This window comes from Hypanus sabinus, chromosome 25 (assembly GCF_030144855.1).
Source record: "Hypanus sabinus isolate sHypSab1 chromosome 25, sHypSab1.hap1, whole genome shotgun sequence".
NCBI classification, from domain to species: domain Eukaryota; kingdom Metazoa; phylum Chordata; class Chondrichthyes; order Myliobatiformes; family Dasyatidae; genus Hypanus; species Hypanus sabinus.
In genome coordinates this window covers 29746228-29773691 of record NC_082730.1, presented here as the reverse complement: position 1 = coordinate 29773691, position 27464 = coordinate 29746228, and the positions used below count along the sequence as shown (strand labels likewise).

Here is a 27464-nt window from a genome sequence, read left to right as displayed (position 1 = left end):
TGACTTCTGTCATTAACAAGACGTTTTCGCCCATAAAACTGCTGCTCAGTGGATTTTTTTTTGTTTTTACAGCATTCTCTGCAAAATTTAGGGACTGTTATGCGTGAAAATCCCAGGAGATCAACAGTTTCAGAAAGCCTCAAACCACATCGTCTGACACCTACAATCATTGCACTGTTGAAGTCACTTAGATCACATTTCTTCCGCATTCTGTTTGTTTGGTTTGAGTGACAATTGAACCACTTGATAATGTCTGCATTCTTTTACACTTCGAGTTGCTGCCACATGATTGACTGATTAGATATTGGCATTATCGAGCAGTCCTCTCTTAATAAAGCGGCCACTGACAGCATACTGATGAGGGTCTGTCTCAGAGCTCGGTATTGGAGCTATTGAAGGATGTTATTGAGAGATAAAGATGAAAGTAAAGATATAAAGAGAGGGAAGTGCTTTCCTATTAAATAATGATGTTAGAATGGAATCCACTGCTGCAGAGATATAATGTTCCTGAGAGTAAGCTCTGTAACTCCTGTAACACATGCATGACTGTGAAGTAATCTGCTTTGGTTAAGTTCAGTATTTCAGTCCACTATCAGTTCAATATTCTCAAGAAATACAAGTTACACAGTATATTCATTGAATCTGTCTTTTAATCATGTTTCTCACTTCTTTTGTTACTTTGAAAATCAAAACTTCCAGATTGTATAACATTTTTAGCCATTGTTTACTGAGTAACCCAGAGTCCGCCCCTCTAATACATTTAAGATTTTCACACATTCAGAGCACCGTACTTTATATTTTGATTTTTCTCTACCTAAAATAAAATATATGTTGTCCTCAGTCCAGAAGGCATAAAAGCGTAAAATTTCAGGAAAAGAAGAATTGGATTTTTACTATTAATGAGTTTGAAACAATTGAGTTCAATGTGTTTAAGGAAGATCACCTTAGAAGAGTATGGCATTGATAAAATGATAAGATTAGATTTACCACTCAGTTGCCTTTCTAACTGAATCTCTCTTTTTGGTCTTTGACTGAAGCTGTCATTGGGAAATGTTATCAGTGCACTGGGAGACCAAAGCAAGAAGAGCCATCATGTGCCATACAGAGATTCCAAACTGACAAGGCTTCTTCAAGATTCACTGGGAGGAAACAGGTATCAAACTGCAACAGATCTACACAGAAAAAACAGTAAAAGATATGTTTAATATTTATGAGATATATAAAAATAAGCATTTTTTAACCAATGGCTTAAAAGCGGTTTCAGTCAATATAATTCAGCCAGTGGACAATTATACTATGCAATGCTATTCCATGTAATAGAAAAGATGAGGAAAATCTGCTACCCATCAAATACTATATGTCAGCTATATACTTCAAAGGAAATTTATAAAGAATAACTAACATTTCTCTCATTTTCCAACAAACTTGTCTACAATGGAATCATAAACAAGAGAAAATCTGCAGATGCTGGAAATCCAAGCACCACAAACAAAATGCTGCAGGAACTCAGCAGGCCAGGCAGGCTGTAGAAAAGAGTACAGTCGAGGTTTTGGGCTGAGACTCTTTATTAGGACTCCCTAATGCTACCTCGCCTGCTGAGCTCTTCCAGCAGTTTGTATGTGTTACAATGGAATCATAGTCACTAATTGATAAGAAAGTATGATTACAAAAAGAAGGTTGTAAAGAATGTTTGAAATGTTATTTGATGAGCTGGAGAACTGTAATTTTTTGGGAAAGATTGATAAGTTGAGGTTGTTTAGTTTGGAGAGGGTGAGGAAAGATTCAATTGTATTATGAGAGTTCCAGATGGCTTGATTAGAATAGGTCTATTTTCTTTGGCATGGATACCATTGTTAGGTGGCACAGATTTAATGCAACTTAACCTATAATTCCAGAGAATCTGAGGAGATACTTTCATTTAGTGAGTGCTGGGGAAGTGCGATCTTCTGCCTGAAAATCTATGCCTGGTAGAGGTAGAAAAACATAATTACATTTAATAAGTACTTTGACCGGCACTTGGAAGGCTAAAACCCACAGAGTTATGGGTTAATAACTGGAAAGGGATGTGATGAGAAGGTGTTACCTACTTCCTGCAGTATGGAGAGCTTGCATAGCTTCCTGTCACAACTTACCAAGATTCAGCAAGATTCCCTACAAAGTGATGAAATTAAAGAGATAAGTATGTTTTATAATGAATGAAAGAGAAAGTAGAACATTTAAGAGGAGATTAACCTAGTGCATTTTAAATGTAGAATAAAATTGCACAGTGGAGCAGAAGGAAGTTTTACAGTGAGAGGCAGGAGGGATGGAGAAGGCTGAGTGAATGACTGGTACGAATGAAGAAATGGCTGCAGACATGAACATGAATTTGCAAATGAGAGCAACATCTTCACCTCAGCAATTCGAAGAATGCTATCAGTGGACTCTGTATTTGAGAGATTTCAATGAGGTGAGAGGAGATGTTGCCTGAAAGGCAGGTTAGAATAGGATTGTAATATTAATGTCATCAACTGCATTGCATTTATCGATGACAAGGGCCTTTTTGTGAAGATACAATCTTACAAATTTCAAAGTAAAAGGCTCAGGATGAAGTTCAGAAAGTTGGTTGAGGAAGCGTGAGTAAAAAAATTATTTCAGAGAAGTAGATTTTCTTTCTTAACAGGCATATCTGATTTTATTTCTCAAATAAATACTGAATCCATTGGAATATTCTAAAATGCCCATCTCAGAGTACATCATTAATCTTCCTAGAAAAACTGGCTTGTCTAATTGGCAGGATATTAGTACATTCTTCCTTCAACTGAATTTTAGAATTTCTTTGACTGGCAATATTTTATTACGATATGCAACAGAGGAAGTAATGTGAATTTTTTTTTTAAAAAGGCATATAGAACAGGGATTCCCAACATTTGTTAGCCATGAACCACTACCATTAAGCAATGAGTCCATGGACACCAGGTTGGGAGCCCTGATACAGAGCCTGAAGCATAGTTACAGCATTTTTCCGGTTGTCAAATGAATGAAAATCACTCCCTTCCTTACAGTCGAACCATCATGATTGCTTGCATTAGCCCCTCTGATCGTGACTTCATGGAAACTCTCAATACCCTCAAATATGCAAATCGAGCCCGAAATATAAAGAACAAAGTTATGGTTAACCAAGACAAAACCAGTCAACAAATCAGTGCTTTGCGAGCCGAGATTGTTCGACTTCAAATGGAGCTGATGGAGTACAAGACGGTAAGAAATATTGACAATGAATCACCGGAGATTAAAATTTGAATTCGTCTGTGGACATAAGCTTCAATGCATATAAACTTTCCTCTAAATGAATTTATTACAAAATGGGGATTGATTGCCACTCAAAGTGCTATCTAGTCACAACGTGAGTTACACATCGTATAATCCCCATCATCTCCACCTGGAGAGCACAAACTCCAAAGGGAAAGACATTCCTTTAGAACAGAGATGAGAAGGAATTTCTTTAGCCAGAGGGTGGTGAATCTGTGGAAAGCATTGCCACGGATAGCTGGAGAGGCCAACTCACTGGGTATATTTAAAGCGGAGGTTGATAGGTTCTTGAATGGTAAGGGCTTCAAGTGTTACGGGCTGAAGGCAGGTGAATGGGGTTGAGAAGGATAATAAATCAGCTATGATGGAATTGAGAACCAGATTTGATGGGCTGAACAGCTTAACTATGGTCCTTCATGGAGCAGTGATTTATTCATATATTTCAAAGAACATTGGATAATTATTACTTATTTTCCATACGCTAAAGGAATAGAACCAGATTAGTTAATGAAAGTATACAGCACCTTGCAAAAAGTAGCTGTGGCTCACCATAACATTGCTTGCTAAAATACCTCTGCAATAAACAAATCCTGTGTATATTAACCTCGTACTGAATGAATGTACAATAGATCCAAAGAAGGAAAACATTTGAACTTACAGGGAGAAGCTTCATTCGCATGATAATATACTGACTGTTTTAAACTTTCCTATGTGTGTGATCCAATTACTCTTTGACCTCATTGAATCAATGAAAATACTGTTTTGAACTTGTTTCTGGTTCTGTTAAGGGTAAACGAGTCATTGATGAGGATGGGTCTGAAGGCTACAATGACTTGTACCATGAAAATGCGATGCTACAGAAAGAGAATGACACATTGCGAATGAGATTAAAAGCCATGCAAGAAACAATCGATGCACTAAATAACAGAGTGACACAGCTCTTGAGTAATGAAGCCACTCAGATAATAGCCAGTGCAGGTAAAGTGATTAATGGTTGCAATGATCGCAGGAACACCTTTTTTATTTTTAATGGGAACTTCTTAGCAATGTCTAGTGAAACTTCTTGATGTACTCAATTGCAGATCATTGTTTTCTACTTTTAAGACCTCCTATGTGGTATAAAATAGTTTTTAATTTACCAGTTCATGCTGCATGAAGGGCAGTGCTTTGTTTCAGAACTTTGATTCATGGAAAATGATGTAGGAGAAATTTGCAGGTTAGAATTCTCTACAAATTGTGCTTTATTAAGAGGTGGTCTGTGACGCTTAGTTATTTCAAATCAAATGATTTTAGTAAATAAGCTTTATCGCTGTAATTATTTGAATGATTTGTAGTTTGTAGGTAAAGCTTTAGATCATTAGTCCACATTACTAAATTGATTGTATTGTGTAAATCGTTTGATTTTTTTTGGACAACCTATCTTCCTGTCATCTTTGATTAGTTGTATAAAATGAAGTTCTTATGTTACTCTGAAGTTCTTATGTTAATTATGTTATTGGATTTTACCTACATTTATTGAATGGTTAAACTAGCTTATTGATCGACAGGGAGAACAGTCTGATTCTAGTGAGCAATGATGTAATTGTGCAATGGTTTTTTATTTCTTTTTATTTTGAACCCCTTATTATGTGTAATAAAAGCAAAAATGCTGGAATACTGAGTAGATAGGATGCATCTGTGGAGAGGAAAACAGACTTAACATTTTATGTTTCTTGATGTTTGGCCTTATAGCAATCTGCTCAATGAGTAATATAATCAATATGAAATCTTGACTCGGTTTCTCTTACTTAAAGCAATTTGCTGACCTTCTAAGAATATCTGGCAATTTTTGTGATTTATTACAATTACTAGCGATAACAGAGTGTTACCATTGAAGACAATTTCTGCATTCAGTTCTGCAAACTGAAACTGAAATCAAGTTTTATGTTAATTACATCTTTCAAATAATTTGGATGACCAACCATTTAATTATGTTTTTTTAATTAAAAAAAATTTCCACAACCTACTTTTTTAAACTACTTTGCTTCTCTAAAGTTACTACTTTCTGTTTGTTCTGCAGGAGATGGCAATGAAGAAATAAGTGCACTAATTCAAAATTATATCCGGGAAATAGAGGATCTCAGGTTGGTCCAAGGCATTTTGTATATGGTATTGTGGATTTTAATGCCTGACCACATCAAAAAAAAGAAAAACACCGCATGATGCCATAAAACATAGGAACAGAATTAGGCCAATCGACCCATCGAGTCTTCTCCACTATTCCATCGTGGCTGATTTATTATCCCTCTCAATTATATTCTCATTCCTCTTGCCCCCCCACCCCCATAACTTTTGATGCCCTTACTAATCAAGAACCGATTAACATCCGTTTAAATTACACAATGACTTGGCCTCCACAGCCGTCCAGGGCAATGAATTCCACACATTCACAGTTCACCAATTTACTACTTGGCACCTAGTGAAATAAAGACTAAGGCGAGACAATCATTAGGATTCCCACAAAATCAAAATAAGGCTGGTGAACCAACTCAAAAAGTTAGATGGAGAATCAATTTTTTCACTTCCAGTCCCTTTGTAAAGAAAGCAAATTTCATTACTAAGATAAAATTCAAACCATAAAATTGGATCATTTACTGACTTTTTTGAAGTGCATATTATAGTTCATAAATCTATATTAATTCTGAGTAGGTAGTTCTAATAATTAATTCTGGGATAAATCACTTCAAGTATAATTTAATTGAGAATTACATACTTCTCTGCACTCCTATTCGCTCATTTGCCAATTTGCTACTATCACTGAATGATATTACTATTCCATAAAATACTTCTTTCCATGCTTACTGACATTAATCAAGACTTTGTGTGGGGCAAGTCTTGTCTTACTGACTGGAGTGTTCTCTTTGACAAGGTGAAGAGTCTGATTGATGAATGTAGAACTGTGGATGTTGTCTACGTTCATTTTAACAAGGTGTTTTACTAAATCCCTCATGGGTGGCTCATCCAGAAGACTGAGATGCATGGGATCCGTAATGAATTGGCCATTTGCATTTAGAACTGGCTTGTCCATGGAAGACAGAGAGAGTTGGTCAAAGGGACTTATTCTAGCTGAAGATATGTGATTAGTGGTGTTCCACAGGGATCTGTACTGGGACCTCTGCTGTTTAAATAATGCATATTAATGACCTGGATGAAAGTGTAGATGGGTGGGTTAGTAAATTTGCAGATGATACAAAGATTTACGGTTTTGTGAATAGTGTAGAAAATTGGCAAAGAATACAGTGGGATGTAGATCAGCTGCAGATATGTATGGAGAAATGGCTGATGGTGTTTAACTTGGCCAAATGTGAAATATTGATAGATAGATAGATAGATACTTTATTCATCCCCAAGGGGAAATTCAACATTTTTCCAGTGTCCCATACACTTATTGTAGCAAAACTAATTACATACAGTATTTAACTCAGTACCTTTGTGAGTCAAATGTAATGAGACAGTTCACTGTTAATGGCAAGATTGTTAACAGTGTTGAAGAACAATGGGATTTTGGGGTCCAAGTTCATAATTCACTGCAAGTGTCTATACAGGTTGATAAGGTGGTTAAGAAGGCAAATAGCATGCTTGCCTTGAGTAGTCAAAGCACTGAGTTCAAAACTCCATGGTTATGTTTCTCAAAGATCCTCTGATATGAAGGACAATTTATTGCAGGACTAAACTATTGGAAAGTGAAGCCATGAATGAATCCCTCCGACGCAATATCTCTCGACTGACATCCAAGTCTCCGTATTCAGCGGGATTGTCTCCCATGCCTTGTTCGTCAAGTCTAGCCATCTCTCTGGAATCTGATACTTCTGAAGTTGTTGAACTGGCAAAAAGAGATTTGGAGATGCTTAGGAAGAAGGAAAGGATACAAAGAAGAAATAGGTAACTGTATGCATAAATTGTTATTGAATAATATGTGCATTTATTAATGAGTTCCTCTGAACTTAAGCTGAAAGGTTAAATATGATTTTCCTGTAGTTTTTAATCAGAGACCTTTGGGTGTTTCATAAGAGCATCCTAATAGAAGTAAGCTGACTAGTCCCTTGTCTTCCTTGCATCAGAGTTTTGATGTGGTCATGTCAGCTTCCTTGCATAGCTTTGGCTGACATTATAATTCAAAATGTTTTGGACTTCAACCCCATTTGTGAGCCAAAACACAGAACTGACTCTGTTGTTTCAGTACAGCCCCATCAGGGTTGGAATCATTCGAATCACATTTAAAATACAGCTGACGTTTTCCCTCTCGGGATGTGGAAGAACTAAAGATTTAAGGGAGAAGTGTCCTCGAGTGCATCTCTTAACCAACCTCATCAACAGGGATTATTTGTTACAGTTTTTGAGATCTTGCCAAGTACAATTTGTATTAATCTTTTCAAACATTACAACTACGACTCCACACTATTGACAGTGAGGTACTTGGGGCTATTATTTTGTCAGGAAAAACACTTTTTCTCCCCCTTGGAATAAATATTTTATTGTCAACATCTTACAATGGGATGGGGTGGGGAGAAAACATCGGAAGTTACTTTGGCAAACTGAGATACTTACCAACATGGTAATGTTAGGTTAAAGTGGCTGAATGTCCAAAAAGCTCCCTGTCTCCATCAATGAGGATGCATCCCTTGATAATTAAACCTTGAATAGAAAAGTTATACAAATGTCTTACGATCTCAGTTATAAAAAAATCATTGAATTTTAAAGAAAAGTCACTGACCGTGAATTGGATAGCTACGTATAGTTTTTGTATTTTCCTTGTATGTAGTTAGTTTTTTGTGTTTTCTTATAAGTCCAGAGAAGGAGAAAAGAAAAAAGAATCTACAGACAGAGAATTGGGAAGAGACAGATGACAATGAAGCAGAAGAGGTATGTAAAGGCAAAGAACCTGGGGAAAAAAATCAAATATTTTGTATGTTATATTTCTCTGAGTTTTTGGACAAATCTGTATTTGATTTAGCCTTTTTGTTCTTGGTGCCATCAATCAGTTGCCCAATTTGAATCCCTTTTTTCTGATCTTTTTCATAAAAAAGCTTGAGGACCAACAGTGGGATTCCAAATAGACAAACCATACTAAAGTCCAGTGCCTCAAACTTGCATGTACAGAAAAGAGAGGAAAATTCCTTTGGCAGATACTTTGACAGTACATCATTTGGGACAAATGCACTCAGTGGCCACTTTATTAGATACATCCTGTATCTAATAAAGTGCCCACTGAGTGTGTGTTCATGGTCTTCTGCCACTATAACCCATCTACTTCAAGATTCAATGTGTAGTGTTCAGAGTTGCTCTTCTGCACACCACCAATGTAACATGTGGTTACCTGAGATACGATTGCCTTCCGGTCAGCTTGAAGCAGTCTGGCCAATCTCCTCTGGCCTCTCTCAATAACAAGGCATTTTCACCCACAGAACTGCTGATCACCGGATTTAAAAATAAAATTTCCCACCATTCTCTTTAAACTCAAGACTTCTTTGTGTGTAAAAACCCCAGGAGATCAGCTGTTTCAAACCATCCCATGTTGCACAGACAGTTGTTCCACGATCAAAGTCACTTCAATCACTGATTGTAGACTTCAGGAGAGGGAAACCAGTACTCATCGGGAAACCTTGGCAAACTTCTATAGATGTGTGGTGGGAAATGTACTGACCAGCTGCATTACAGCCTGGTATGGGAACACCAATACTTTTGAGTGGAAAATCCTACAATAAGTAGTGGATTCAGCCCTGTACATCACAGGTAATATCCTCCCAACCATTGAGCACATCCGCACAAAACGTTGCCGTTGAAAAGCATCATCCATCATCAACCAGACCATGCTCTTTTCTTGCTGTTGCCATCATATAGAAGGTGCAAGTACCTCAGAACTCTGACTTCCAGGTCCATGAACAGTTACTACCTCTCAACCATCAGGCTTCTGAACAAAAGGGGACAACTACCCTCATTCTATTCCCACACTGGCCTCCTTCCTCTTCTCACCTTCCTATCATCTCTCCCTGTGTGCCCTCCTCCTTCCCTTCCTGCTATGGTTCACTCTCCCCTCCTACCAAATTCCTTCTTCTCCAGCACTTTATCTTTCCAACCATATTGACTTTGTCTATCACCTACTAACTATCCTCTTTCCTTTTCTCCACCTTTTTATTCTGTTGCCTTTCCTCCTCCTTTTTCAGTCCTGAAGAAGGGACTTAGCCCACAACTGTTTATTCGTTTCTATAGATGCTGCCTAACCTGCTGAGTTCCTCTGGCACTTTCTGTGTATCGCTTTGGATTTCCAGCATCTGCAGACTTTCTCATGTTCATAATTTTCTTCTCAGTTTTAGTAGCCCTTAGAAAGGGTGAAGAGGCTCTTGCCTGCACCTTCGATTTCAATTACTGTTCCTTTTAACCTTTTTTAACATTCTTACTTCAAATGCTGCGGAAGCTTGATCTCAGTGCAGTGCATTTTGCATGTTTCAAAATTATGTGGAGATTAGTAAAAGTAAATAAACTGACACACACAATTGAGTATTATTTAGCACATCATCAATTTACATAACTTTTGTGTATATTGTATTACTTAATAATGGATAAGGAAGTTTGGTCCATTGAGTCTCAGCAGATCATCACCAGTCTCATTCCCTGGCTTCTGCTCTGAAGTCTATGCCTTCGCACGTTGCCTAACAATTCTTCCCTAGCACATTATAGAAGTTTTAGGTTGAATTTACAATATATTCTGCTGTCTGCACAATACATGATTAGATACTCATGTCTTATTCCCCATAGTGAATTATATATATATATGAAAATTACTGCTTGTCCCATTAATTGTCACCTGCTTTGTTTTCATCCTTCCTTAATTTATAATTCTGAGTGCATAGACTGTGATTGCATGAACAAAATCACTGGAGGGAAGTACCGGTAGATCTGAAGTAGTCTCTTTATTTGACAAAATGCTTCATTTTGATACCCCTTCCAAAGTAAAATGACCTGCTTGACACAACGTTTTATATGCTAAAGATCAAAGAAAAATTCAGAACAATTCCATATTTACTTTGAACAACACACCTCCCTCTTTGAACCCATACTCTCTTAACATAGACACCACTGGCAAGACTAGCATTTCTTCTCCATCTCTAACTTCCCTTAGAATGTTTCTATTCCTTCCCAAAATGGTACTCCTACGGGTTAATTGATAGGCAGTTCTTGGATTTAGACCCAACTATGTCAGTATAGTTTTATTTTAGGATCATGCATCACTTGAGGGAGATCATGTGTATAGTGGTGTTCCCTTGCTCTGCTGCCCGTGTCTTTGTTGATGGAGGTCAAAGGTTTGGAAGATGATGTTACATTAGTCCTGTCAGGTAAGTATAGTGTATTATGGAGACAGTACACCTCCTAGACACAGTCCACCAGTATTGAGGATGGGGAGGACTGTAGGTGGAATTAAATGTGAAGGGAATATATGAGAAATCAATGCAAAGAGCCTATTATGTCTACATCCCATCCTTTGGTAATTTCAGGAAGAAAGCTGCTGTGAAGAAGAAGAAGGTGGTGACGAAGAAGAATTTGACAGTGATGGAAGCCTGGATGAAACTGATACTGAATCAGATGAGAAAGGTAATGATCCTAATCTGTAGCGGAAGTCCCTCCATTTATTAGGCTGACTGAAATAGAGCTGAGAACTGAACAAAAGAATGAACTATGATTAAATTCAGAAGGATAGTATTTTTCATAATTAATCATACAAAATGTGATCTTGTATTATGGTGTAAGAGTGCTTTGAAAAGTCCTGATATTGTGAATAAGATAATGAAGCCAAATTTAAAAATACTAATGTGTTCAAAATAAAAAGCTTAATCATAATATAGATCCTCAAGGAAAATTATTTTAAAGCGCGCAGTGAATTGGAAGATATGTTTAAAGATTGCTTGAGCTTTATTAAAATACTTCTCAGTGTGAAAACTAAGTAACTCAGCTTAGAGATTCATTTCGAGGCAAAATAATGAGCACTGCAGGATGCAATATATTAAGCAATAAAATTTGCTTAAACCACATCCGTAATTGCAGCATATGTGATGTTGATTTTTACTTCTGGTCACATGTGCCTGAAATGGGCCCGAAGATCATTGCTTGATGCAAATCAAAGGTCAAATGCCCGTTTTAGATCATAGTGTAAAATTTGCATCTAAGGTCACTGGGTTGGACCTCCCACCTGAAGGTAGCTACAGCTTTAAATCACTCTATATTGAGGCAAGAGGAATAGCATCTACCTTCACATAACAGGCTGGCTTCAGTTTGGCACCTTCCAGATCACCTTCCACTTCTGCCCTGTATTTACTTGCAACCATTGTCCAACATCCCAGCCAGTTCATGTTTCTCCATCTCCCCCCACACTACTGCTCGCCTGTTAGGAAGTTGGAATTGATGCCACCTCAGAGGCTTTGACTGGCTTCCACAACTCACTGCAGTTATAAAAACCAAGCTTGATACATCCTTAACAGTGGACTCTATGAGGCAGCTATAGCCTGCACTGTACTGGGTAAAGCCATAAAGCAGATTGTTCTGAAATTCTAGGTCATTTAGAAGGAGATCATTACATTAGAGATTTACGACTAGAATGCTCCGACTCAGTTCTTCTGTTCAGAATAGTAGAAGAGAAGTTTACTCTTAGAAGATGTGGCATGGTGGTGTCACGGTTAGCGTAATGCTATTACAGCACCTGTGACCCCGGTTAAATTCTGCCGCTGTCTTTAAGGAGTTTGTATGTTCTGCTCATGACTAAGTGGGTTTCCTCCGAGTGTTCTGGATTCTTCCCACGTTCCAAAGATGTACAGGTTGAAAGGTTAATTGGTCACATGGGTGTAATTGGGCAGAGCTGGCTCATTGAGCCAGAAAGGTCAGTTAATGTGCTGAATCTCTAAATAATAAGATAAAATAAAAATTAAATTAAAAATATGGAAAATGTAAATTCCATTTATCATGTTGAATCTGAATAGATTATTTTACAAGAAGACAGTGGAAGAACAGCAGTCATGTTAAACTGCTATCCCAAAACCTTTCCTCAGATTTGTTTGTGAGCCAAATCAAACATATTGCCTCTTGGCCTCTTGGCTATCTGATCAGCTAATCTTTCTCAATTTGGTTAGACTTTATTCCCTAACCTGTCCATTTCTTATGGTTTCATTTTCCACCTGCATGTATCGCAGATTCACTACTTTTAAGCACTTTAAATTCATTGCTTTCTACAGGGGATGTGCCCTGTTCTAAATCTGTTGTCTTTACTATTTTAATGAGCATTATATACTGAAAACTGTATATATCTAAGCTACAGAAGACAGCCTATATAACTGATATGCATGCTTATCGTAGAGCTTTGTTTTAGTTTTACTTGGTAACTAAAAGTATCACATTATTTCAGTAGCATGTCATTTTTAAAATTCATTGCTGTGATATGTACTATCTTTTTGCTTGTTTAATTTAAATCATTCTAAAGGATTATATTTTTAGGCAGCTACAGCCTTGAAATTTAAGATGTTTTTTGTAACTTGCTTACAAGTCTAGAATAAATTTTCTCTTGTTTCATTCTCTTATTTTCAGTCAACTATCAGGCTGATCTTGCCGACATAACATGTGAAATTGAAATCAAGCAGAAACTGATTGATGAGCTTGAGAATAGCCAGCGACGATTGCAAATACTGAAACAACAATATGAGGAGAAACTTATTCTATTGCAGAACAAGATCCGAGACACACAGCTAGAGCGAGACCGTGTCCTGAAGAATCTTGGTATGGGCTACTTCTCTACAAATATACTATTAAAATTGTTAAATGTGAACAGTGAAAAGAGCACTGAGTTTTTGTGTCATTTCATCTCTTAATTATCTTGTTTACAAGGTATGTTGTAATTATGCTGCATCTGCTTGTAGTACTTTAGCATACATATTTAATATAAAGTCAACAACTAATTCTGCTGAGCATGAGATGAGAAAACTCTAACCCACATACCAAAATGTGATTTTTTTGATTTGCAGTCAAAGATTCATGGTTGTTTGTATTTCTATTTATCCTTTTTTAACACATTAAGATTTGATTTGTAGGTGAAGGGGGAGGAGGAGGTGAATTATTACTTTTGTAGTTTCAGTGATATCAAATTTGTCTGAACTATAAAGATGGGCTCCTGTTTCCTAAACATCTCTTTTACAGTGTTGCATAAAGCCACAATGTGTGCTCATAAGTAACTTGGCACACTTTACCCTCCTTGGAGGTCAAAAAAGACTGCAGCATGTGTTCCAGAAACATAAACACTGGCGGCCCATGTTGCTTCATACAATTCCAAGAAGGATAGTGAGGAGAAAGAGAGGAGCAGGGAAGAGAGCAAAATTGCCAAGGAGTGATCAAAGTTGGCTACAAAGGGCAAAGATACATCTGTTACTCCATAATCTCAATGTTTAACAGCAGTAAAATTTGAAGAGATTTTTTAAAGTGTAGTTTCAGTATCTTGGCTCATCAGAGCTGTTTTAAAGTTCTTTTTAAAACTTATTTTAAAATATATATCACAGATGTAATGACAGTATTGAATATTTTGTTAAGTACTATTGGAAACTCTCTGATTCCTTTTACTTCTGGTTGCAATCTATTTCATAAAAAGCCAATGGCCTTTTATCCTCTGCTTTGTAGAGGATAATTATTAGGACCACCACAGTCTAAAGAGCTACTGTACAGTCCTCTGGCTTTAATCTGTGGGTGATTCTTCCTGTTTCCAGATGCCAGATGGGTTAATTCCTACTTAAAGTGTATTTTAAGTGGCGTCTTAACTTCTAATAAAATTCACAATAGAGTGTTCGCACAGACACAACTGATACACAAGATAAATCAAGATGTGTGCAGTTTAGCTCTTTGCAAACCATCTTTCAAAAATTCAAAGTAAATTTATTTTCAAAGTACATAATACTTTTACAAAGTACAAATATGCATACCATGAAATGAGTCTTTGAAAGTGAGTTCATAGGTTGTAGGAACAGTTTAATGGTGGGCAAGTGCAAGTTAATATACCCAAAAATATAAAATAAGTAACAAAGTTTATATACCCATTCTGGCAGACTGGATAGTAGTCAGCTCTGTAATATAAGGCATAATATGGCAACTTAAAGCAACAATTATTGTTTACAAATAATATTGGAAAAGCTAAAGCTATGATCCTGAGGAATGTTTTTATATATAAAAAGCTGTCTTGAAGCATTAGCTGAGGTGTGCCATCTACTGGACAACTGTAGTGCAGCAGTTTATCAACCGCTAACTCACTGTTTGATGAATCCTTGGCCCTTATTAGCACCATTTTCAACTCAATTACATGCTGCTGTTGGATTCTTCTTCATTACTTGATATTCTGCAGTGAACTGCAGATGTGGCTAACTGATGAATCACATCGGGATTCTGGGACATAGAAGAAATACCTCTTTCTTTGATTGTCAGTTGTTCCTCCACAAAAAAAAGCTAGAATAGGAAGGTATTCTACATACTGTCATTTTAAATCAACTTTTAGAAGCAACTCTTCATTGGTACAATGAACGTATATGCCATGAAACTGCAGGTAAGTGAGCCTTACATAAGTAACAGGGCAACACGCAAAACTGCTGGAGGAACTCAGCAGAGCAGGCAGCATCTATGGAAAAGAATACAGTTGATGTTTCGGGCTGAGACCCTTCAGCAAGACCCTGGGGCATATAAAATGGCAACCTCTATAACCTTTCAGCATCTGCAGATTTTTCTAATCACAAACAAGAGAAAATCTGTTGATGCTGGAAACCTGAGCAACACACACAAAATGCTGGAGGAACTCAGCAGGCCAGGCAGCGTCTGTGGAAAAAAGGTACAGTCGTCATTTTGGGCCAAAACCCTTCAGCAGAACTGAGACGTTGAGAGTACTTTTCTTCCATAGATGCTGCTTGACCTGCTGAGTTCCTTAAGCATTGTGTGTGTGTGTCTGCAGATTTTGCTCTTGTTTGTTATCAGTAACAGGGTAATTATTGAAAAATATTTTAAGGGACAGGATTTATGCTTACTTGAAAAGGCAAAGACTAATTAGTGACTTTATGCAAGAGGAATTGTGTCACATAAATTTGATCTCTTTTGAGGAGGTAGTTTAAGAAAATTAATGAAGTGGTATATGTGGTCTACATGGACTTTAGTGAGGCTAGATAGGCTGGTCCAGATAGTTAGGGCACATGAGATCCAAGGTGTGCTAGTAAACCGGATCCAATACTGGCTTGGTTATTGGAGGCAAAGGGTAGAGTTTGTAGTGTGTTTTTCTGTCAGGAAATACATAATCAGTAGTATACTGCTGGGACTTGTTATTTGATATACTGTATGTATGTGGTGAAAGCATAGTTGGTTCAAAAGTTTGCTGATGTCACAAAAAACAGTTTAGTAGTAGAGAAGAAGGTTATGAGAAGATGAAAGGGATGTATTGGATGGAATGGTGGTTGTTGGAATTTAATGCAGACAAATGTGAAGTAATGCATTTTGGGGGTGTGGAAAACTAACCAGACAGATGCAATTAGTTGCAGGGCCCCAGATAATTGATGTACAAGGGGATTTTGGGGTGCAGTGCATAGTTATCTGAAAATGAGACAGGTAGTGAAGATGGCATTTGTTGTATCATGCTGCAGTTGTACAAAATATTTGGCAGGCCATATTGAGAATATTATTCATCAGAACAGAGTACAGCAATATAGGTCAAACGTGGACGTGGGATTAGCATAGACGGATATCACAGTCAGCAAGGATGATTATTATCTGAGGCCCAGTTATTTTTAGCTGCTCCATCAAAGATGAAGAGAGTGGATGTTTACTGATGATTGCACCAAGTTCAATTCTTCTCCCACCCAATCACCAAATGAAGTCAATCGTACTTGCTTGCAGTGAGACCTGGACAACATTCAGTCATGGGCTGATTAGTGGCAAGTAATGTTTGCACAAGAGTGCCAGACAATTCAACCCATTCTCCCATAAACAAAAGAGAGTCCAACCACCTTTTCTTCAAAGTCAATAGCCTCCATCTGCAATGAATTCCACCATCAATATCCTGGGGTTTACTATTGTCTGGAAAATGAACTGGACCACCCAAATAAGTACCATGACCAAAAAGGACTGACACTCGGGTGCCTTTCCACAATCTACAAGGCACATCAGGAGCGTGGTGGAGTACCCTGAACTTCTGCAGAACAGTGGAGCTCCAATAATACTCAAGGACCTCAACACCATTGAGGACACCACAACCTGTTTGACTTGCACCCATCCACCCCTCTGAATATAAATTCTCTACGCTTGCAGATCACTGTAGATCTGTTTGTGTGCTATTTACCAAATGGACTATTGTAACTCATTCAGGCAACACGAACACCATAAGTATTTCCCAATATAATTATAAAATACAAAAATATTTGAAACACTGGACAGGTCAACCAATAGCAGTAGAGAATGAAGCAGAGCTCATCTTTGCAAAGAGCTGAAGAGACTCAGACCTGAAATGGTAACTCTGTTTCTCCATCCCTAGATAGTGACTGACTTGAGTGTCTACAACATATTCTGGATTATTTTTATCTCCCAGAACTTTGACTTCTACTTCTAAGAAGGATAACAACTTTGGGGTAAAGTCACCACCTTCAGGTTCAGGTTCAAGTCTTGCACCATCCTGATCTGAGAAACTTATTCGTATTGCTCCATCGTTGTTAGATCTAAAGGGTGGAACTCTCTACCTAACAATTTTCTGTGTGTACCTTCACTAGAAGGGTTATAGCAGCTCATAATTTAGCTTACTACCACCACTTCCAGGACAATTATTAATGGGTAATTACTGTTGGTCTTAAGCAGCACACCCTTTTCCTGATTAATAAATTAACGGGAAAGAATTTGATGAGAGTTAAGACATATTTGCAGAATTTTGGATGCCTTCAAATTTATGGAGAGTTGATCTAGTGAGGCCAGGTAGGAGTGAATTGCACTGGACAAGGAAAGAAATGTTGAAGACATGAATGTGGTTAAGATGACACCACCAAACGTGTATGACAATTTACTGGTAGTTGGAAAAAAAGACAAGATATTAAACTAAAAACATCACTAAAGTCTTTTCTGAGGTAAATTTTGTTAAATTATTGCCGCAGACACTGGGGGGGGGGGGGGGGCGGGGGAAGTGGTGTGAGAAATGAGGAGGCAAGTTCAGGGGATGAACCGAGATGGTGTGTTGCAGAATCGATGCAGATGGAGTGAGCCATTTGGAGGGGAAAAGTTGGGCCAGAGGAGTTAGGACGCCCATACAACTGGCCTGGGCGCAAGATTGGATCGTTCTAGGCGCTGATTTGAAGAGCTTGAGAGTGGCTTCAGGCCGGGCAGTGAAATCTGAGCCCAGAGTAAGTTGCTAGGCAGCGTGGTCTAGGTCTCAAGCCTAGTCCTAGTGTGAGATATGATCTGCTGTTTACAGCTTAAACGCTTCCCCAAATCGGAGGCAAGAGCCGATATTGCTCGCTCTCTGCGATGGTCACTCCTTTCTCCATGGCACTGAAGCTATGAAGACTGCCCTGGCTGCTGTGCTGCATGCCTACTAACATGATGAACTGATAACCAAGGCTTTGGCCTTCTTCGGGGTTCGGATCTGACCCCTCATTTTGGTTCGGAATGTTGTTAGCTTCAATTGTTTGCAGAATTGTGTTTCCCCCCCCCCCCTTTCTCTTGCACATCAGGTGTTGGTCTGTTCTTCTTTAATTGGGTTCTTTTGGGTTTCTTGCTTTGTGTCTGCCTGTAAGCAAACAAATCTCAAGGTTGTATAATTTACACATTCTTTGATAATAAATGGTTTTGATTTCAAAGATTCTGTGAATTTTTGAGATCTTCAAGCAGCAGGTGAGCTGAGGCAGGGATACCACAGTGATAGTACACTGAGGAATAATGATCAGAAACTCAACTTGAGATCTGATATTTCTTAATTTATATCCTTGTAATTTCTCAACACAAAGTGTAATATCTCATCAAGAAGCACTTTATTGGCCTACCCACACTGCACTTCCTTTGTCGCTGTAAAATTATATGCTGCATTGTTTTTATTTCCTTTCGTAGTACCAGAATATTTTTATGTATGGTATGATCAGTCTCAAGCAAATACTTTTCCCAGTATTCTCGGTACATGAGACAACAATAAACCATTTACTAGTTGTGAAAGCACCACTGAAATTGCAAATGTCGATAGGCAAAAAAAGATCCCATATGCAAAGTAACCTAAATTATCATTACAAAATGACTGTGCACTTTGGTGCCATGCCAATATTCCACATACAGGTGGCACTTTAAATTAGTAAATAACACAATTATATTTATGATTTTGGTTCAGGTTCTATGGAATGCAACACGGAAGAAAGAGCTAGCAAAATTAAGGCAGACTATGAGAAAAAGCTAAAGGAAATGAATCGTGAGCTCCAGAAGCTTCAGATGGCACAGAAAGAACATGCGCGTCTGCTTAAGAATCAAACTCGCTATGAACGAGAGTTGAGGAAGTTGCAGAGTGAAGTGGCTGAAATGAGGAAAACCAAGGTGACATATTCTTTAGCATCATTTTGTCCTTTTGCTCTTGTAGACATGGAATACATTGTAGCTGATATTATAGAATCAGAAACAGGTTTATCATCATGAAATATGTTGTTTTGTGGCAGTAGTACAGTGTAGGCATAAGAAATTGGTAAACAGCAGCAAAATAAGCTCCTTTGCTCCCTTAAACTCAACCATTCACAGAGATGTCTCTAGTCCCAAGACAGGCACTTCCATGCCTCTAGCAGGTTCACATTCCCACAGTTTTCAGACCTCGGACTTCCCCAGTGTACCTGCAGAACCAGGGCTCCGGCCACTGGGCCTCGACTTCAGACTCACTGATTTCAGTCTTCGACCTTTGGGCTTCTACCTTTGATATCAACCCTAGGATTCACTGATTACAGGACCCCCAAAAGCCAGGCCTTGAATTTGAGACTCACTAACTCACCAAACTAGGGGATCATGAGTCCTCATGCCTCCTGTCTACACAGACCTCCAATCCCGGACTCTCAGACCCAAGGGGACTCACTGACCTGGGAGAGGTGTTGGGAAGGGTCACCAGTCGTCGTCCTCGCTGTCTTCATCCACGGTGCATGCCAACCTGACATCTGTCCACGGGGTTCACTGGCCTTCAACCATAGAGCACTCAAACCTGGATTCCTGACCTCACCATCTAACTTGTTATGATTTTGCACCTTATTGTTTATCTGCACTGCATATTTTCTGTAAACATTACTTTATTCTGCATTGTTATTGTTTTACCCTTTTCTGCCTCAATGCACCGTGTAACAATCCGCATGAAGAATATGCAAGAGAAGCTTTTCACTGCAGATCAGTACATATGACATTCATGAACCATTTCTAATTCCCCTGTATCTGTCCTGGTCTCTCGGTAAGTACATACCTTGTGATGGAGCTGCATCAAACGGTTGCTGCTTCTCATGTGAAACAGAATGGAATTGCAAAAGTGTTGCTTCCATGCATTAAGGTGATTCCATTTCGTTTGCTGCTGCAGTCATGTCTTTGGTTGAATATTTTATGAATACCACGTCAGGCACACTTAATATTCTTCCAGAGACCATTAATTATTGTTGTTTGCTGTAATTTATACTTTTTGTACAAATGATGTCACATAACTTGGTGTCCTGTCATGTACACTGAATATCCAGTACATGCAATGAATTGAATGTTTAGGAGATCTTTCTTCTTTTTACAGGTTTGTTTGTGTACTTATTAAGTGATACAGCACACTAACAGGGACTTAGGGCCCAATGAGCCCTTGCCACACAATTACACCAATGAACCCAATTAACCTGCTAATCCATACATCTTTGGAATGTTGGGAGAATCCGGAGCACCCAGAGGAAACCCACACCGTGGGAATAAGCAGTTGTGGAAAACCTATTCCCCCACACCCAATGACTAGTTTTGTTTTCTCCTGGAAATTTGTAGGTAACTCTCATGAAGCAGATGAGAGAAGATCAGCAACGAATGAGGATGATTGAAAGTAAAAGGAACCGTGAAATTGCACAACTGAAAAAGGAGCAGAGGAGGCAAGAAGTAAGTACTGGGGAAAGGAGAGAACATGATCATAAGTAGGCAAGAATTCTGGCAACAAAATTGATGACCAACAATATACAGTGGACTCCAGTTAATTGGGATACTTAGGGACCAGTACAATTTGGCCCAATTAAGCGGCTGTCTCAATTAGCCGAAATTTCAAAAAGATATATAAAAAAAGACAAACTACTATTTAACTGAGTAATGAATTATGCATTAAAAGAAATACAAAAAAATTAGAACACAATCAATGCTACTATGTTACCATACAGCTGTGTATTAATTCCTAATAGTCCATCCACTGTATGCTGCCGCATTCTTCTGATTGACTGTAAGTGAACAAAATCATCACTGACACCTAATGCACATAACAGACTGTCTTCATACAATGCTATCAGTGGCTGCATCCTCCAAATCTTCATTCCTTTTGTAACATTCAAGACGATTGTCAATACTTTCAAATTCTTTGTAGTTCCTAACTTGATGAAGTAAAGAAATCGTTTCATTTTCACTCCCAGCTGTTGCTGGCATCTCCAAGCCTGAACGCTTGGAACTGCAGTGAGCAAAACAGTTCTGAATTGTCTTAATGCTTATTTTTTTTTCCAACTATCAGTGACAAACATCACTGTTTTTTTGAACACAAACACACACAACTGATGCTATTTAAGACCTGTTCACTCTAAGCACACCGTAGTGTCCAACGGCCACACAAATGCACATCTAACACTAGTTGTCTAACTGCCATACAAGTACACATCTAAAGCTAGTTAGAAACCATTCCTCAACAGTGTCCTTCCCCAATTAAGTGGCATAGTATGCCAAATAAGCAAAGGAAATCCTGCTATATTCTTGATGAGTTTTTGTTCTTTACGAGTTGTCCCAAAGAAGCAGCTGCCCCAATTAATCATGGTCTAATTAACCAGAATCCACTAACGATGTAAGATTAAGTAAAGTCAATTTATTAGTTATATATTCTGCCTTTATGGCCATTAGATATAAAGCTGTTGTTAATTTTTTATTTCAGTACCAAATTCGGGCTTTAGAGTCTCAGAAACGACAACAGGAACTTGTTCTACGCAGAAAAACACAGGAGGTTTGGAAATTGCCATTAATAATCCAAATAGAAAATAATTAATTATCAACTTAAGTTGAATGTGCTTTAGGAGAGTTTATTTTGTTCTATAATAATCTTGTTCTGTCTGTTTCTTGCATTGTACCATAAAGGCAAAAACATACAATAATGGTGCAATAGATTTATTTTTTATTTATCTTGGAGAATGCTGCAACTTAGTGAGAGCCAGTCGTTGGAAATGTGGAAAGTTGATGGCTGGCTGCGATGTGGAATTAGAGATTGCAATAGCAGTCAGATTGGAATACATCAACCCTTATTGTGTCTGTGCTCTGTCAGTACTCAATAAGTTGTTGAACAGAGAGGCTGACTGTACATATATACAACCAAACGAGAAAACGTTTCTCTGCACCACAGTGCACCCACACAATATGTCAAACACAACAAATAAAACAACATATTATACTGTAAATATGTTAATAAAATGTAATTAAAATGCATGTAGTAAAGGACAGCACAGGTAAACAGCTCACTGTCCTTGTGACGAGACCTTGGTGGTGGCAGGGTATTCATTAGTATCACAGCTTGAGGGAGGACACTGTTACCCAGTCTGGTAGTCCTAGTCCTGATGCTTCTGTATCTCCTTATTGATGGTAGTGGGTCAAAGAGATTGTGCAATGGGTGTTAGGGATCCTCAACAATATTCTGGAACGTTTGTCTGCAACACTCCCAGGATTTGTCACAAATGGGGAGGGGGGAAGGAATCCCCAATGGCCCTCTTGGCTGTTTTTACTGTCCTCTGTAGGGTCTTGCAGCTTTTGTACCACACAATGATGGAAAGATGCAAAGACACAATAGAATTCAATATTGATATATAGCCACTCACCTGAAATGCTGGAGAAACTCAGCAGGCCACGCAGCATCTGTGGAAAAGAGTAAGCAGTGGATGTTTCGGGCTGAGACCCTTCATCAAGACTGGAGGGAAAAGATGAGTAGTCCGAGTAAGGAAGTTGGAGGAGGGGCAGTGAGGAAGAAATACAAGATAGTAGGTGATATGTGAAACTGGGAGGGCAGGAGGGAGGGGCGAAGTAAAGAGCTGGGAAGTCGATTGGTGAAAGAGATAAAAGGCTGAAGAAGTTGGAATCTGATAGGAGAGGACCGAAGGCCATGGAAGAAAGGGAAGGGAGAGGAGCACTAGAGGGAGGTGATGGGCAAGTAAGGAGATAAGGTGAGAGGGAAATGGGAATGGGGAATGGTGAGGGGGGGCATTACTGGAATTTCAAGAAACTGATATTCATGCCATCAGGTTGGAGGCTATATAATATAAATGCAAGCTAAATAAAATATACTGTACCCATAAAAATACTACAATTTTAATGATAATTCTTCATATTAGGGAATTTTTAAATCTAGTGTGCCAGAAGTGAAACATTTTGATCTTTTCATCAGACTTTAATTCTTAGTAAAGTCAAGGAAATGTCTTATTTCAAGGCATAGCTGAAAATTGTAAAATGGGAAGGAAATCTTTTACTCATTGCTGAATCTTTTGAGGGAAACTAAATAAATTACAGAATAGCATGTAATATTATTCCAGAGCATTTGTTCCTGAGGGTAATACTCCTGGTGCACTGTTTTTGTGTCAGAACTAAAAAAAATGAAAAATAATGAAGACACAGAGAGCAAGTGAACTGTGGTTATTTTACCTGTGGGTAAATAGTGAAATTGTTTTGAGTGGCGAAATGTTTTCTTAAGTAAAAATACATTAAGGAGGCAGCAATGAAGAAAGGAATCCTTTACCCTAAAAACAAGTTCTTTCATCAATTATTATTCTGAGCTCTTTTTTTTCCCCGTGGTTAGGTCAGTGCTCTTCGAAGGTTAGCCAAACCCATGTCCAACCGAGTTGCTGGTCGTGTAAGTCGGAAGCAAAATATGTTGGATTCGGGTATGGAGCTTTCAGCCAGTACTACATCTTCGGAGCCAGAGTCCCACTCCAAGTCTGTGTCCAATATCGTTAAGCAGTGGAACAAGAAGTTAAATGCAGCTTGGAATGAAACCGTTTCTGCAGTGAATGGAACCAGAACTGCGAGGCAAGTATGGAAGTAACAGGCGATCTTAAAAGTTGAACAATAATCCATCATTAATGAATTCCAGTAAGAGAAAGAAATGGAGGTGATGAGTTGTGCAAACTACCACAGTAGCTTGTGGAAAAAAAGCATCCAGCAAAAGAGGTTAGGATAAATCTTCTGTCAGCGCTAAAAATTTGACTTATTGAAAGCTTTTGCTAAAAAGTACAACATAGGAACAGGAAGAATTTCCCCCCAAATTAAACCTAGCAGTTAATATAAAAAGTTCTGACAATTCTTTTGGCTTTGAATTGCATGAGAGAACTAAATAGATAAATTCAGTTCTAAAAATGGTGTTAGAACTTCAAATGGGTTGAACATCTCAGAGACTGCAGCAATTCAAGAAGGTAGCTCATCACCACCTTCTCAAGGCCAACTAGGGATGGGCAATACATGCTGGCTTAGCTGTTGATGCCTACATCCCGTGAATGAATAAAAAATATTTTTAATAATTATCTATTGTTTCTGATGAAAGGTCCATTACTCAATTGAGAAGAGGCTGTTGATAAAAAGCTGTGTGGTTGTTAAAAAGCAATGAAGAGAGAATGAGTAGATGCGGTCCATTTTTTGGGAAAACCGTCCGCCAATGTTGCTACTTAATTTGGTTTCCTACTATTTTCAGTGATCGCTGAAGTTATTTTAAAGTCGCTGTTAGTTTGCTTCCAGGCTTTGTTTTATTCATGTAAGTGCATCAGAAATTAATGTATATCTTTACACCGACCAAAGCATGCATAACGTAAGCCAGTATCAATAATGTGATATGAAACCAGTATCATTATCATGATAGCATTTAACAAAATAATATGATATATACTGCACAGTATGTAATACTATGATATAAAGCCAGAACATTTTGCCTCAAATAAATATACTGTACATGCAAAGAAATAAATTGCTTGGAGGAGACAGGGACTCAAATCACCTTCATTCTCAGTGTCTATTAAGCAATATGCAAATCTAGCTTCCCAGTGTTGTATATTATATGGTTTGCTACTTGTTTAAAATGTATTTCATGAAATCCAATTACTTTTTTGGGGTCTGCTCTCCCACAACTCAATGAATAATACAAATTCACTGTATCTCCTTTACTAAGCCTTTTTATTAAAATGTGTTGTTTTTTTTAATTCCACAGGAAAAGCAAATACCCAAAAAAGGGAGTTGGTGAGAACTTCTCTAAAACAGCACGGCTAAAATGGCAGGCACTGGAAAGCAGGATAAGTGACATTGTGATGCAGAGGATGACTATCTCCAACTTGGAAGCAGATATGAATCGCCTTCTAGGGGTATTCACATTGGTTTATTAACATAAGCATGTAGAGTTAAAGGTTATTTTCCACATGTATCTAATCTGTACTGCAGAATTCACTGCTGGATCTAGGGTGTAATGCTTTTGCCAAAATAAAGTCAAAATTCATACCATTGTTGGATAAGAAGTGAGGTGTACAGGAGGTGAGGACAGTTCCTTGACTACTTAAGGAAATCTTAAAGTAATTTTTCTGGATATGAAATGCCATTAACTTAGCTTTAAAAAAAACAGCATTCTTTGTCAACATCATTGAAATGCATAAGAGTTGCTCTTTTTACCCAATATACCAGAAGTAAGTAAAAACTGTCACTGATTCAAAATGACTTTGGACCCATTTATTCAGTTAATTTAGCTGTACGAGATGCTGTGCATTAAACATTAACCACTGCAAATTAATATCTCTGAAAGTAAAATTTGACCTTTGCAAGTGTGGAGTCTTAATTCTTGTTAGAGATTTAAACAATGACTTTTTTTAATTGAATTTGTTTGATACTGTTTTTCCTTTATAATCCTATCTTTTATTCAGCCTTTGTTATTTTTAAATCCATACCTGATTTGGAATTGAATTTAGCCAGCTTGCAGTAGCTTCAGTCTTTGCACTGTTTGTTCTTGAATACCTCAATTCACTCAGTTAAAGAAATACTTGATACAAGACGTTATCTTTGGTCTTGGATGTCCAGTTACCATTACCATCCTGTTATCAAATCACATTTGCAACTTGGGGCACAAGAGACTGCAGTTCAGCTCGAAGAATGAATTTAACAATTTACCATGAAGATTTTTTTTCATATTATAATGAAAGTTCTGTAAAGTGATAGCTAAAAGCAATCAGTACTTTAGACTGTTGGAGTGAAATACTTGAAGTCCTGGTTGTTTAAATACATCAAAATAAACTACCAAGTCAATTTTTTTGGAGATGTTGCAACATTTTCAGTGGAATCTTTGATAGCCTGGTGCAATGTCATTTCTTTTCTTCTAAAATTAATCAGTTGGTATAATGGAACAAGTATACTCCAATTGTAATCACAACCAGAGTAAATTCATGAGGGCAACTTTCTGATGAAACCCAGAACAATCTGTTTTTAAGCTTTGCCTTCATCGTAGCTTTGAGGATATTTTGCCAAGAGAGGTGGGGGACTTAATTTCTTACATACTGAGGAATGTTCTCCCACATTTCTTCAACTCCATTTTGATTTACTGCATCTTGGAACAAGTCATAAAAAGCACATTGGAATTGGAAGTTTGCATAGTGCTGTATTTGTCAATGTGGAGCAGAAAGCAAGTTTGAAAATGTGGCGGGAGAAAAGGATGTTGGGAATGACGGTGCAGCACCGTGAGGGAGGTGTGGGTCTGATGGCAAAGGAGGATTGCCAGGGGCAGGACGTGGCATGGATGCACACACATCCAGCCCTGAGACACCAAGCAAGGTAATTTGATTCCAAACAATTGGTTTATTGATTATTACAAAATGTCTACCTGGTGCTGCACATTCCATTCCCTCTCCCTTCCCCTTTTCTCAACCTCTCTCAGTCCACAAATGAAACCCATATCAGAATCAATTTTATCATCTCTCAAACATGTCATGAATTTTTTTTTTTTTAGTTTTTGCAGCAGTAGTACAGTGCAATACATAAAATAATTGTCCTACTGTGCAAAGTCTTACACAGCCTAGCTAGTGTATGTGCCTAAGACTTTGGCACAATACTATATCACATATGTGGAAGTTCTTGAACCGTTAGTTTTGGTTGAATATATTCAAACAATTTTGTGAAGATTACTTGTTAAACCTACTCAGACTCAGTGAGAATTTAAACAATGGTACAACGTGCTATATTAAACCTGTCTTTTGAAAAAAACCTACCCACATATTTACAGATTAAATCCATTTTAACAAAAGTAATCATTTTGCTTAACATTCATCAAAAGGTATTAAATTTGATTGTTTCTTGAATGAGCTGCTCAGCACCTCCTTGATTTTAATAGTTTCTAAATTGACATCTTCGTTTTGTAGTGACATGTACGCATATTGAACTTGTGCTCAGGGAAAGATCGGACGATCATTCCTTTGACATTGCGTTCTATTGCTTGTCTTTGATTACTGCCATGACTTGATTTAGTTCTGCATGGAATAAGCAGTAGCAATACCTTCCTTATTCTCTTTGTAACTAGTTCAGGGCAATCCATCTATTACATGGAATGTTTAGACCAGGCATTGGTTCAGTAGGTCAGTAAAGAAATAAACAAGTTGAATTGCAAGAGTTATCCTACAGAATTGAACAATATTCCATGCATAGTAGGGGAATTAAGGGTTATGGGGAAAAGGCAGGTAGGTGGAGATGAGTCCATGGCCAGATCCGCCATGATCATATTGATTGGCGGAGCAAGCTCAATGGGCCAGATGTCCTACTCCTGCTCTTATATCTTATCTTCTTCTGTAATAATGTTGTCATACACCCCTCCTGCAAAAGACTGGATGTGCCAGACTTACAAAGATGTGAGATTGGGAGGGGAGAGATATTCTCTTGTG

The 27464-nt window shown here is 38.0% G+C and overlaps 1 protein-coding gene and 1 long non-coding RNA gene across 4 annotated transcripts in view; one reads left to right on the top strand and one right to left on the bottom strand.

The window, feature by feature from the left end:
- kif21b (kinesin family member 21B) overlaps nucleotides 1-27464 on the top strand; it is a 162996-nt gene that overhangs the window by 84362 nt on the left and 51170 nt on the right. For all 3 annotated transcript variants that reach the window (XM_059950407.1, XM_059950404.1, XM_059950408.1), the window contains exons 7-19: nucleotides 1038-1153; nucleotides 3045-3240; nucleotides 4080-4269; nucleotides 5351-5414; nucleotides 6997-7212; nucleotides 8118-8193; nucleotides 10824-10920; nucleotides 12901-13089; nucleotides 18686-18885; nucleotides 20332-20439; nucleotides 21464-21532; nucleotides 23366-23595; nucleotides 24764-24914. In XM_059950407.1, coding sequence (XP_059806390.1) covers nucleotides 1038-1153; nucleotides 3045-3240; nucleotides 4080-4269; nucleotides 5351-5414; nucleotides 6997-7212; nucleotides 8118-8193; nucleotides 10824-10920; nucleotides 12901-13089; nucleotides 18686-18885; nucleotides 20332-20439; nucleotides 21464-21532; nucleotides 23366-23595; nucleotides 24764-24914 — 1902 coding nt within the window. The remainder of the gene's footprint in view (nucleotides 1-1037; nucleotides 1154-3044; nucleotides 3241-4079; nucleotides 4270-5350; nucleotides 5415-6996; nucleotides 7213-8117; nucleotides 8194-10823; nucleotides 10921-12900; nucleotides 13090-18685; nucleotides 18886-20331; nucleotides 20440-21463; nucleotides 21533-23365; nucleotides 23596-24763; nucleotides 24915-27464) is intronic.
- LOC132381140 (uncharacterized) lies at nucleotides 1035-25649 on the bottom strand. The gene is made up of 4 exons (XR_009507950.1): nucleotides 25488-25649; nucleotides 22395-22431; nucleotides 7879-7965; nucleotides 1035-1172 (listed from the first exon to the last, which is right to left on the bottom strand). It is a non-coding gene; the product is annotated as an uncharacterized LOC132381140 (long non-coding RNA).